The sequence below is a fragment of the Mesoplodon bidens genome, assembly GCF_964165515.1.
Source record: "Mesoplodon bidens genome assembly, chromosome: 6".
Classification (NCBI taxonomy): Eukaryota; Metazoa; Chordata; class Mammalia; order Artiodactyla; family Ziphiidae; genus Mesoplodon; species Mesoplodon bidens.
Window position 1 is genome coordinate 86561938 of NC_138162.1, and position 13805 is coordinate 86575742.

At 38.9% G+C, this 13805-nt stretch overlaps 1 protein-coding gene across 1 annotated transcript in view; it reads right to left on the reverse strand.

The window, feature by feature from the left end:
- Window positions 1-13805, reverse strand: part of GNAQ (G protein subunit alpha q) — a 295452-nt gene that overhangs the window by 88424 nt on the left and 193223 nt on the right. The window contains exon 3 of the mRNA XM_081236842.1: window positions 612-766. Coding sequence (XP_081092968.1) covers window positions 612-766 — 155 coding nt within the window. The remainder of the gene's footprint in view (window positions 1-611; window positions 767-13805) is intronic.

The following is a 13805-nucleotide window of genomic DNA, read 5'->3' on the forward strand; positions in this document are numbered from 1 at the left end:
CTCCCAGGACACATGATTTTGATTGACAGCTCACAAAATAATTCGGGAATGCATGCAAAATTAGACTCCCACGCCATTTTCATGCAAAGGCAAATCTATCCATCAACATAACAGTGGCTCCCAGGAAGCAGTCAAGGTTCTGTGCCTGGAAACTAGAAACCAGGAAGTCTGATGTTTGCGAAGCCATAATCAAGCACATTTGTTTGCGGTTCTTAATGTGCGTAGGTGTTTTCCAGCATATGAATAAGATCAGAAATTTGCATTAAAAATTATTATTACAAGATTTCAAAGCACAATGAAGTATGTGTTTGAGAACTGCTGGTTTACAATTTGGGGAAAGAGACAGGTTAGTGAATGCAGATTCCTAGAGTCTTCAGTTTGTTTTCCAAACAGAAAACAGTAAAATACTCTCCCTGACTCGTGATGCCAGTCCCTTACAATATAGTTTAAATTTATGAGGTTGGCACAAGTTTAATACCTATACTTCCTAACTGTGCGGTTAGAATCAGATAACAATACACACATTACAGAACACAGAAGGTCTCACTGCAGAGTACCTGCACATGAAAGTAAAGAGAAAGATCCAAAGGGCCTCCTGGAGGAATACTTACTATTTGGTAGAGTCGGATAACTGATATTCCCGTCGTCTGTCGTAGCATTCCTGGATTCCAGGATCGTTCCATAAACTCTTTATTGCATCTACATACGGATTCTCAAAAGCAGACACCTTCTCCACATCAACTTCTCGCACTAATTGTGCGTGAGCCTGTTTAAAAAAAAAAAAAAAAGTTTTAATCTCCTTTCCATCACTGAAAATTGCCTTTGGTTTGCACATTACATTGTGCACAAGTGAGGTCTTTCCTCATATACTGGTTTTTGAACTGGTTTATAATAATGTAATGCTTCTTTTTTTTTTCTCCTTAGATAAAACCCAGTCCCAAATCTTTCCCTCTAGATTAGACCATGAGGCTACCTAAAGTTGGCTAGAGGAAAGCAGAGTGTTTGGTTCCCGTTGGAACAATGAGGATGTCATGCTACACATAATGACTGTTTTCAGGTGATGATCATAATCCTAAATCAATTAATGTTATTAAAGGGAAAAAAGAGACTCTTATCCCCTCTGGGTTTATAGTTTATTATAATCAAACGCATAATATACCCAGCCCTGAGTGTTCTCATGGGCTGGGTATTCACTGAGTAGCAGAAGCTCAGTCAGACTCCTCAACTAATCAGGGTTAGTTTCTACGGCTCGCTTCTGGGATAGGGGTAAAACCACAGAAGAACAGTTAATATTAACGACGGAATCTGAGCAGCGGTAGGCATGCCTCTCCGCTCCCACACCCCTGAATTGCCAATATTTATTTTATAGCTGCCTTATCTATATTATCAGATTGAGGAGGCTATTCAGTTTTTTTTAACTGGAAAAAGGACTTTGTTATTTTCATTATACAACATTTAGCAGGAAAGAGGTAAAAAGATTTAAAAAACATTTTCAACAAGATTGAAATCAAAATGTTGCAATGGTCAACCCCCAAATTAACCAGAATATATCACTGTCTAACAATCTCAGTCAAAATAGGTTTTCATGGGTGTAGTTTACACGTAAATTACATATGCACATGAATATGTAAATCATTATATGTAAATAATTATCTTGAAAACTGGAGGCAGATGGCTGATAGATTTGTTAAAACAGTCTTGATTTTGTACAGATAAACAAACTTCTGAACTAGGTCAGTGAATGGTTATCTTGATTACATGATGACCCAATTATTCTTTTCATAGAGTTTTAAGCAGATAGAAGTCAATAAATTTAATCCATGTTAGGCCTGTCTGATTCCCCATCTTTATCTTCCTTCTCATCCCATAAGAGGGAAGGGCCCCATGCCATTAGACTCATCTTGACTCAGAGAAAGTTTTAAGAAGCCCAACACGCCAAGAATGAAGAAACCACCTTTCTTGCTAGCTCTGCTCTGACCCAGACAGTCAGATCTAGTCAGTGAGAAGCCCTATAGCTCTGCCCTGCACCCCAACCTTGGAAAATGGATCCCTACAGTTGTTTCCTGTACCTAGTCCCTGCCCAGGCAATCTGTCTTATCCCACCAGCAATCTTGCCATCCTAAAGTCCTGTTCCCAAGTCTCAGACCTCAGGTGGGCCTCCCTCAATCACAGTTCCCTATGAGACTCCCCCTTGAAAACAGGATCACTGGCTCCCCAATGAATCCCCAGTGCTGTGCTCTGCCTGGCTCTGTAGTGCCTGTTGCTCCGTGTCGATACCAAAGACTGCACTGGTCCCACCTGCTCTGCCGTCTGCCTGCTCAAGTGGACCTCCTTCAAGCACAAAACACTGGCTGTGGGGCCTCCTGCACTCTGCCCCGCAGGCACATCTCATACCTTCACAGGTATGCCTGATGTCAAGCTCTGACCTCGCCTTTCTGCCCTTGCTCACTGAATACAAACAAGTGCTAACTCTTTGTGTCCTAAGGTATGACAATGATCACCCATGGTATAATCCTCAGTTAGAATCCCCGTGGCTATGTCTGTTTTACAGCGTTCTCTAGAGGATTCTGTGCACCTTGGAGAGCAGATGTGGGGCAGGAACAGGGATGTACGGGATGGTCTCCTGCTGGATATACTATAAAGACATGGTTTTAATCTGACTCTGCTGCTTCTTATGACATTGGAGAAGTTGCTTAATCTTGCCAAATGTTATCTCTGGTGGGGAACATCCTGCCCCAACAAGCTCATGTGACTTACTATTGTGCTACAATACAGTAGTTGAGTGGTTCTCAAAAGGTGGTACACACACCAGCAGCATCACCTGGGAATGTGATAAAAATGCAAATCCTTCCATCCTACCTCAAACTTTTTGAATAAGAAACTGATTAGCAATCTCTGTTTTAACAGGCCCTCTGGATGATTCTGATACATGGAAAAGTTTGAGAACCACTGCGAACTATTAAGCATCACACAGACACTAGTTGTTGTGGTCATAATTAATTGTCTGGCTGGCCAGAAAATTGCTATTGGAAACTAAAGAGAAGGGTCCCAGAAAGGCAACAGCACTCCAAAGCAAGGGGCATTATAAGGGCCAGGAAGCCACAGAAATGAACAAAACAGGCTAGATGTAGGCAATAGGGAGTGACAGGGACTACAGCACACTGAGAAACACACACCCTAATTAAAGAGGACAGCAGCTATTTACCTCCCACTAATTGTTGCCATTGGGATATAGGCCCAGTGTTGCCAGATTTTCCGATTTATCAAGGGAAGCCCAAAATCTAGATTTTTCCATGAAATATCCCTAATTTTTATTCTTGGCAATGCTATAAACGATAAAGTATATCTGTGCCTGAGTTGGATCAGGTACCACTCATCTGCCCCTCCATTTACTTCCCTAATAAGATTGACCAATAACACTATGTCCCACACAGAACCTGGAACACAGTAGCTGGCCACTTAACACACGCTAGTAAGTAATTCTGCAGCACTTTTCTACAACAATATTTAGACAAACTATTATGCCATCCATAGGGAGAAATGGTTGAGACCTCTCTGAATTGCATAAAAGCTACGTGATGGTACAGGTTAGTGTAGGCAGTATTTAAAAACTGAATTTGAAAAAATAAAAAATAATAATAATTAAATAAAAACTGAATTTGATATCACTACACTGGGCCAGCCATGTCATCTGGAAGGAGTTCTGTTTCTGTTTCTAGAGAAGGTAACTTATGCCAGCGAAAACAGTTTCAACATAGCAGACACTTTTTACTATGACGATTAAATGTTTACTGAACCCCAATGAAATGCTAGCAATTAAAGACTTAGATATAGTTGCCACGGAGGCGTAGGGGTGGAGTTGGGGGGAACAGTCCATATAGCCGGCAACCAAACAAAGCCCAGGATTATGTGCTCCGGGAGTAGAAACGAGGGAACGTTTGCGTTTCCATCTTTAATTTCAGTTGACTGTAAGGGCATTTAAATAGACAACATCCTCAACAGTTGTATAACCGAAAAGCCTGCTCCTGTAAAGTGAGATTACTTTCTATTATTAGAAAACTCCTCTAATTTCCTATCTTGTTCCATCTCGGTTTGCTTTTTCTTACACCTGGAAGGCCTTCTCTATTCCTTTCTTTAGCTTTTGTTCAGGGGCCGTATCCCATGCCATCTCTGACAGGAAGATGTTCCTGATGTTCCTCCTCTCCCCCAAAATGTGAGCTTTGTGTCTTTTGAACCATGGAACTTCTATATTTTGCTTTATGTTGATAGTTACCTCTTGGCTTATCGTCTTCTGGACTATACACTGAGGGAAGGGGCTGTAGCTTACTGGCTCTAATTTCTTTTGGGGCCCAGCACAGAGTGAGCAACAACAAATATTTGTCTAATTTAACTGCGTTTAAAAAGTACATATAGGGCTTCCCTGGTGACACAGTGGTTGAGAGTCCCCCTGCCGATGCAGGGGACACGGGTTCGTGCCCTGGTGCGGGAAGATCTCACATGCCGTGGAGCGGCTGGGCCTGTGAGCCATGGCCGCTGAGCCTGCGCGTCCGGAGCCTGTGCTCCGCAAGGGGAGAGGCCACAACAGTGAGAGGCCCGCGTACCGCAAAAAAAAAAAAAAAAAAAAAAAGGACATGTAAACATAGTGCCAAGTCCTAAAAGTCAAAGACAAGTTTCTCAAGGAAATCTTCCATCCATTACCTACTCTCTCAGAACTACATAATCCTTAACAGCACTTATCTCAGTAGCTAGTGTGCATCTATTTGTGTGCTGTTTGTTAGTATCCTTCTCCCTGATCACTGTATAAGTTCCAAGACAGGCTCAGCACTGCAGTATCAGGGTCTAGCAGAGTGCCTGCCACTGATGCTCAATAAATATTCGTTGAATGAAGTATATAAGGAAGGAAGAGTGGAAATTATACTAAACTGGAAATTGGGACACCTAAATTCTAGGCCTGGCTTTACCCCTAACACAAGCCATAACCCTTAGAAGAAACTACTTTACCTCTATAGAGCTTCATTTTCCTGGTCCACAAGATTATGCAATTGAAACAAATCATCTCCCTAAAGGCTTCGCCTAGCCATAAACTGCACGACTGTAAATAAATACATCTAGAATGCATGGAGCACCAAGGAGTTACAATACTGTCCCTCCAGGAGCACATAATATATCATTTATTGAAACAAGACCTCACTATTTCAAACAGTGCCTGACAATAAAGGGCAGAACATGGTTAAGTCTGTACATAGGCAATGCTACATAGGGGTTGAGAAAGTAGAACTCAGTATGGATAGAGAGGTCAGACAACATGTCAGAGAGAAGAGAGGATTCGGCTGGCAGGCTGAGATGAAGATGTGTGACTTCTGAGGAGGAGGAATAGATGAACAAAGGCTCAGTAAACAAAATAAACATGGCCCTCTCTTTTAACTGGAGGAAAAAAAACAGTCTAGTGAGGAAGTTTCATGCTGACCCTTACTGCAAATTAACCTCCACAATGAAAGCTACAGTATTAATCTCAGCTATGAACCATAATCAACCTCCACCAACTATGAAAGTATATTGGCCTCAAAAACCACAAGATCACCGCTTTGCCTTCATCCAGGTCATAATTTCTAAGTCACTTTTATTGCCTACTAAGCTTTGTGTTTTAATTCCACCCTTGCTGTTTTGTAAAATGACATTCAAATATAATCAACTGTAATTTGCATTTATGTAAGAGCTTTCACCTGAAGTTCTCAAGTTATTTAAGTATGACGGCATTTTATAAACACACACAGAATTTTTCATCGCCTATACAAACGTCCTCAATGGAAGTGCAATCCTCTCATTTGTTTGGTAAAAAATATTCTGCATGTGGAAAGAATAGTTTTTAGTACAATGTGTTAGACTAGGAAGATAAATTAGACCCTTTTCTATTTGTCCAAATGTCAGATGTGAAGTAGTAAAAATCACAAGTAATTATGTGAAATTAAACAATTACTAATGAAAAAGGCTATGATGAAAAGGAAATGAGTCACCTCTAATAATATAAATAACAGTTACAAGTGACTACCCTTTTTATTTTGAACACTGTAAATAGAAAAGCAAAACAGGTATGAGTTAGTTAATCATATAAACAAAATGCAAAATATAATTATATTTCATTTCAAGTTACAGTTGAACACACTGGATGGAAATACTTAATAATGAAAGTTAGCTTTCAGAATTCTTAGCAAGCTGGTGGCAAGCCTCAGAGGGAACATTGTGAGAACTAAGTAGCTACCCTTAGGAACGCTGGCAGAATTTTCGGTTAAGACCACATGGAAACCGCAGGATGTGCCAATGCGGTAATGTCTTATTTTTGTGATTCGGTGGTCATAAAATTCAGGTAAATCTTAGATGTGTTGATATTTCCAAGGTTGCTTCAGCAAGAGGAAGGAAGAACTGAGCTCCCACCACAGTGAGTCTTACCCTGCCCACAGAAGGCCAAGCCTTCAGATGAAATAACAAAGATCTTATAGTTACTTTGGAAGGATTTTCAAAAACTCATTAACAGCTCCAGGCGGCTTTAGGCTGGAACGTCACACCTATTCCGGTTCCTACACTCTAGAAGTAGAAAACCAAATGGTAACTTCCACATTTGTTGAAGCTCTCAGACACAAATATTCAGCTCATTAGGGCTGCTCTGTTTGAAAGGATGCCCAACACACACAGAGGGGCTCTGAATTAGAAAAATTCTGAACTGCTGCCTGAGTATGTTTTAATCCTGAACCAAGGTGCACATCTTCTCACTCCTTTTTTTTTTTTCTTGTTGCTTATTTCCATTTTGGCATTTGATTCTAAGTTATGAAAACAAACAAACAAACACAAACAGGCTTTTTTTGTTTACTTCTCAAAGGAAATACAGAGTAAAATGATGGACCTTGGGATCAGATCCCTCTGTTGTAATCCCACCTCCACCCATGGGCAAGCTATTTAACATCTCTAAACCTCTGTTTCCTAATCTGTTAAATGGGGGTAACAATGGCATTTTATTTATTTATTTATTTATTTATTTTTAACATCTCGACTGGAGTATAATTGCTTTACAATGGTGTGTTAGTTTCTGCTTTATAACACAGTGAATCAGTTATACGCATATATATGTCCCCATATCTCTTTCCTTTTGCATCTCCCTCCCTCCCAATCCCACCCCTCTAGGTGGTCACAAAGCACCAAGCTGATCTCCCTGTGCTATGCGACTGCTTCCCACTAGCTATCTATTTTATGTTTGGTAGTGTGTATATGTCCATGCCACTCTCTCACTTTGTCCCAGCTTACCCTTCCCCCTCCCCGTATCCTCAAGTCCATTCTCTAGTAGGTCTGCATCTTTATTCCCGTCCTGCCCCTAGGTTCTTCTGACAATTTTTTTTCTTTTTTCTTTTTAGATTCCAGATATACGTGTTAGCATATGGTATTTGTTTTTCTCTTTCTGACTTACTTCACTCTGTATGGCAGTCTCTAGGTCCATCCACCTCACTACAAATAACTCACTTTCGTTCCTTTTTATGGCTGAGTAATACTCCATTGTATATATGTGCCACATCTTCTTTATCCATTCATCTGTCGATGGACACTTAGGTTGCTTCCATGTCCTGGCTATTGTAAATAGAGCTGCAATGAACATTTTGGTACATGACTCTTTTTGAGTTATGGTTTTCTCAGGGTATATGGCATTTATTTTAAATTTATCTATTTATTTTTGGCTGTGTTGGGTCTTCACTGCTGTGCACGGGCTTTCTTCAGTTGTGTTGAGCGGGGGCTGCTCTTTGTTGTGGTGCGTGGGCTCTAGACACGTGGACTTCAGTAGTTGTGGTTCACAGGCTCTAGAGTGCAGGCTCCGTAGTTGTGGCGCACGGGCTCAGTTGCTCAGTGGCATGTGGGATCTTTCTGGACCAGGGCTCGAACCCATGTCCCCTGCATTGGCAGGCGGACTCCCAACCACTGCACCACCAGGGAAGTCCCTATGGCATTTATTTTAGATGGTTAAATGACAGAAAGGATGTAAAACACTTAAAGGCAGACCTAACACCCAAAGCTGCTAACTGTTTAAAAAGCAGAAAAGGAAAATAGCACAGGAAACGTAAAATGTGTGGTGTACACACTTACCAGCTCTGTAACCTTAGGCAAATCACCCACCTTTATTTGCTCAAATGTGAAACAACATTCTAGAGACCAGCCTGGATAATGGATCTCAAAGAGTCCTCAAATTTGCAAACACCCCTTAAAATTTCCTACCGAAAACGTGGGCAAGAACTATCATTTCTTAGACCACTTTGCCTTCTTTGACTTCATTACAACTTGAACAGCTGACCTTCATTCATTAAGATGCACTGAACACAGAGTGACAGTTGTTGATGCATTTTCTTATGGGCATTACTGCATAAATGACAAAGAACAGCAAAGTCACACCGAGCTGCTGCTGGCTGGGTTCACGTAGCCAGTGATTCATTCCTATAGAACAGCCTCTCCACACTTATGATTCAACTCATGGCTCAGCAAAATTACAAATTACTACATGACACAGCCTTTTGAAGTCCCTGATGAAGATGATAAATCCTGTGTGTGGAATCTTTCAGTGCTAGGGAATCTACTGATTCTCCTTTGCTAAAGCATCCACATCCCTCTTTACCCTGGTATCACAAGAACAGAGTAGGTATCCACAGATACTCAAGACCCTTATAAAAATTGTCATAGTATTTGCATATAACCTATGCAAATCCTCCCATATCCTTTCAATCATCTCTAGATTACTTACAATACCTAATACAATGTAAATGCCATGTAAATAGTTGCCAGGGAGGGGGAACAATAGCTTGAGATCAAACCGGGCTTCAATCGTAACTCTGTCACATTCCAGCCCTGTGTCTTTAGGCTTGTCTCTCAACTTTCTTGAACCTCAGCTACCTCATCTATGAAATGGGAAAATAATTCATTTTAGGGCTGTTAGAAAAGTTATAAGAATTGTTAGTAAAATACCTAAAACAAGTATTATAATTACTATGAAATCTTGAGCTATTTCAAAATTACCATTAATAAATATTATCTCAACAAATACTTTTCTACCATATGTCAGGCAATACACTAGACACTGATGAAGCAGATAATTTGTGTTAAATAAAGTAGCCCAGAGAGCCAAATATTAGATAAGTTTATTAAACTGTCACATATTATTCTAACTTTAAGATTTTACAAATTGATTTATTATCATTATTAGATCTGCTTTTCTAAGGTTAGAGCTTTATTGTTAATCTTTATTACGGCATTCACCAAGGTAATCAATGACTATAAGGCACACTGCCTTTCCGCAAAAACTTTGCTGAAAATCTGTTTCTCTTTTTGGTTTTGCTCGCTATAAGCTACATTTGCTTAATCTAACATATAGAAGATTCCTTCTTCGATGGAGAAAATACTCCTTTATTATTTAAAATGTCTTTTTCTTTTAAAGAACTCCATCTCTTTCTTGGCTCTACCACTATAAATTTCACGCAAATATTTTCTATTTAGTCCTCTGCTTATTATTTTCCTTTTTCATGCTCGTAGGCCATGTCATAATTATCAGGATCAATGACATTGTAGGTCAGAGCTTGACGCACCATGGCATAACACACACCAAGCAGTTCCAAAGAGTCTGTTGACTGATGTAATTACATGGTTCCATTATGTAGAATCTTGCCCTAAGGTCTGTAAAATCTTGGGATGAAATAAAAAATTGTGCACTCTTTGAAATGCTACTTATCACCTTCATGATTATGATGGTAATACACACACACATTGTGAATACTACAAAAAAGTTTATTTTCAAAGAGTTAATTCAAAGTCACAGTGATAAAGAAGAAATTAGAAGATTCTTTTAAAGATATATGTAGTTATTAAGAGTCAAAGAATTAGGCATACTTGCATGGCTACTTTCAAAGAATATTTCAGGACCATTAGTTACTTGGGGTTTTAACAGCTATTTTTTTGAAAAGTGGGTTCTAGAGCCAAAGTCAGGTAACTGTAGAGAATGATGTTTGTAAAAAGTTAAACAGATGGTCTATATTGCAGAACTCAGAACCTTTAATAAGACAACGGTGCTAGGAATCCATGAGCACAGGGTAAGGGTGGAGGCATTACTGTATGACCATGGCAGCACTTCCCCCTCAGATCAGTTGATGAGACTGGTGTTCTCGTGAATCACACTTTGAAAAACACCGACTAGAGACTGAGACTCCCAACAACCAAGTAAGGACTGATTTTACACAAGCAAAACAACTGACTGGCTGATGCTTCCCCATGCTGGCATAACAGGCTAATGCCTGCTTTATAGATTCACATCATTCTCATTGTTGAGTTCACATTTTGCATGTGGTTCATTTCCTGAAATTATGTCTCAGAAAAAAAACATAATCATTTTAGCCCTTTGCAATGTCTGGGCTCCTACAATCTTATTAACCAGAGGAGTGTGTCTGGAATTTTATTTTGTTTGCCAATAGGAAAAACAGATCAAGACGATTTCCCTTCTTAGCTTGGTAGACATTCAGACAAAGCAGAAAAAAAAAATTTGAAAGAACGAGCTCCTTAATGAAGGGAGGTCCAGATGTACCCGGAAATCTCAGGGTCCTGCAGAGTCTTTCTGGGACACCCACTGTGAAACCTGACTGCTGCAGCTTCAGAAATTGTGTTCAGGAGAACTGAAAGCGAAAGGCTCGTAGCCCCAGAATTTTGCAGAAGGAAAGGAACTTCCTAGAACACTTGTCTAAATACCTCTTTAACTCAGAGAGCAAGAAACTGTTCCAACAGTAAGAATGTAAAAAGAATCAACGGCAATGATGTCTAATTGTTCTATGAAGAAGAGTAATGAAACATCTAGAATCTGAATAGGAAGAAGGGAAGGGAAATAAGAGAACCCACATCTTGCTAGGCACTTTTGGGGGGCAAATAGTAATACATATAATTTGTCACTTTGAGAAAGGACCCAAATTTCAGGAAGATTACAGATAAGAATCAGTTGTAAAAAGTTACTTAAACCAGTGTTGAGAAACTGGTAACTTTCTAGTGAGAGTATGATATAGTTTATAGTGTATACATGACATTCTGGAGTACGAAAAGGAATATTAACAATAGTTAACGCTATATATCTTTGAAATATTATTTATTGACCAACACATCAGTTATATTATATTGGTATTGTTAAAATGTTTTCAAACATAAAATTCTTTCTAAAAAATAAAACTTTCATATATCCATATAAAGTAAAAAAAAAAAAAAGAGAAGTTTTCTTGGTACATTCATGTATTTTAGTTATGTTCTTAGCCATTTCTGTTTCTAATATCATATCCCTGACATTTTTAAGAAGACTATATTTTTTTCATTATGGACATATTATATAACTATTTCATGAAATTGCCTGCAATATTCCTCAAAATTGCATTAACCATTTTAGGTTAATAAATTTGAAACTGTAACATTTTCAGTTGGGTCCTTCTCTATAGACCTTAATATTCTTAACTGAAAAATATTCTCTCTTAGGGGCTGAAATACCTGGTAAGCACAAAACAAATTCTGCTAAATGGGAGGTATTTATTCTTAACTCTATTATTTTTTCAAATGCAAATTTGTAAATATTTCAGTTCAAATATTTTCATAGGAAGTATCTCATTTATCAGTTCATAATATTCTTCTTCCACAGATACCTTTAGGAAACAAAACTCAAGACTGGTAGATTATCACAGCTTGTTTGAAAGCAATTATGACTGTGTGTGAGTCATAACTAATTGCAAGTACATTTCTGCTCCATAGGCTTCTTAATTTAATAAATGTTTTACTGTAACACTGTGCACCATTAAGCACTACATTCATACCATTACCACAAAATATTTTTATTTTCAACATTTTTTAGAGAAGCAAAAACATTCATAGTATTCAAAATAATGAGAGAGATTTCACTTTATCAAAATGAACTATCAAAAGCTGTACCCTGATTCCATGAGTTAAAAGAGGGAGAAAACCAAACCATCAATTGTTTGCAAAGATTTCCTTCTGCTAAGGGAGTTAACAGATGGATAATTATTGCCTCATTTTTTTGCACCCGAATAAGAAAACTTGGAATAAAAAATGAACCAAATTAACTTGGAAGGAAAGTCACTCGATCTAAATGAAAAGTCATGCTTCACAGAGTAATATAAAAATGCATTTCCTGCAGCTGCCCATGCTAAAATGTCATCTTTGGGCACAATCGTCTGAATAGAACAGCTAACTTTTGAAGGAGATGCTGACACTTTTTCAGCAGATCTGTGTCATTTGAATTTTGCGCGGTTGATGATATCACTTTGGGTATAATGGTGGATGCTGCTAAATATCAACAAACAATTTTGTACAAGTTATACATTACCATTCATTTTTTTGAGAAACAAAAATTCAGTATTAAATTTTTTGTTAAATATGCATTTTCGGGTTAAAAAAGAAAAGCTTATTGTGGCCAAAAGAATTTATTACAAAATAAAATCATTATCAGACAATAAAACAAAGTTATAGATTTACACCAAACAATAAATGATAAAACCATGGAAGCAAAAGCTATCATGGCAAGACCACTATGGCAAGACTGCTCAACCTAGATTTTTTCATATAAATTTCACATACACCTAACAATTTTCCACTGACCCTGCTCACTGAAGATCTGGTGCGTTACTGTTCCTCACAACTTACAGACCAGAGCACAGCATGACTGGCTAATAACAAACGGATGATAAAGGCAGCAGCAACATATCCTTCCCTACCACCCTAGACACTGGAAGGAGTTGGCTGTCTAGTCTCTCTTGTCCACGTTTTTTCTATATTAGCATTGAGTGCCCACATGCTGTCTTTGAAAGAGAGATGCAGTTACATTGCATCTGGGGAGGATTTGGAAAAGAGTTGGAACATCTTTCAGATTTAAGCAAGTGCTAAAGTGAGGAATCTGTTCAACTGCATGGGTAGAATTTGGAAATACTAAGTGAAAGTCTATCAAATCCATCCTGGCTTATTTTAACACAGCTATTAATAAGAATGCTTCATTAAAAAAAAGAGAAACTAGAACAAACGCTCAACTAGCGGGATGCTGGGACAAGAGGTGTAAAGCGAAAGTGTCTTGGGCAAACTAGGACGCAGGGTCGACCTCTGTATGGGGAAGACTTGGGCTAAGGGATCAAGAAGACTAGAAGTGACCTGACGGTCTGGAGACCTGCTTGGTCTAGTACAAACAATTTTTTTTAAAGCGGTCAACATCTAAAATTGAGAACTTTTCCATTAAACAGAAAAATAGATTTCCTACTTCTCTTGATAAACTATAAGGTCCAGCAACACTATTCCCATATTCCAAGAAGACAAGAGGCCACAGCTCCTAAGCTACTATCTGCCCCTCACTGTTGTCAATAATAAAGGGAGAGAGGATGATTCTTTACGGAAGTGAAGAATATCCTCTGTTCTATAATGCCAAAACTCCCTAATTAACTAATTTGTGCTGAAGAACAGAATGTGTCCAGCTTCACATTACCTGCCTGGTCCTGAAGAAATCTGATTTTACACCCTACCCACCACCCCCAACTCCCGCAGAGCTTGTGTAAGTCTTGCATTCTTCGTGTGATAAGGATGCTTATACACTCTGCATGAGAGGAACTGAGAATTACATTGTATCTGACGCTCACCAATGGGCACTGTCTCAGCTTCCTGGTCAGGATCCGTTGAAAAATGTTGTGCACCTGTGATCTTCCAGTATTTCCCCCTCACCATCCCTTTAAATTATATCCTAGCACTGTGGTTACACTGAA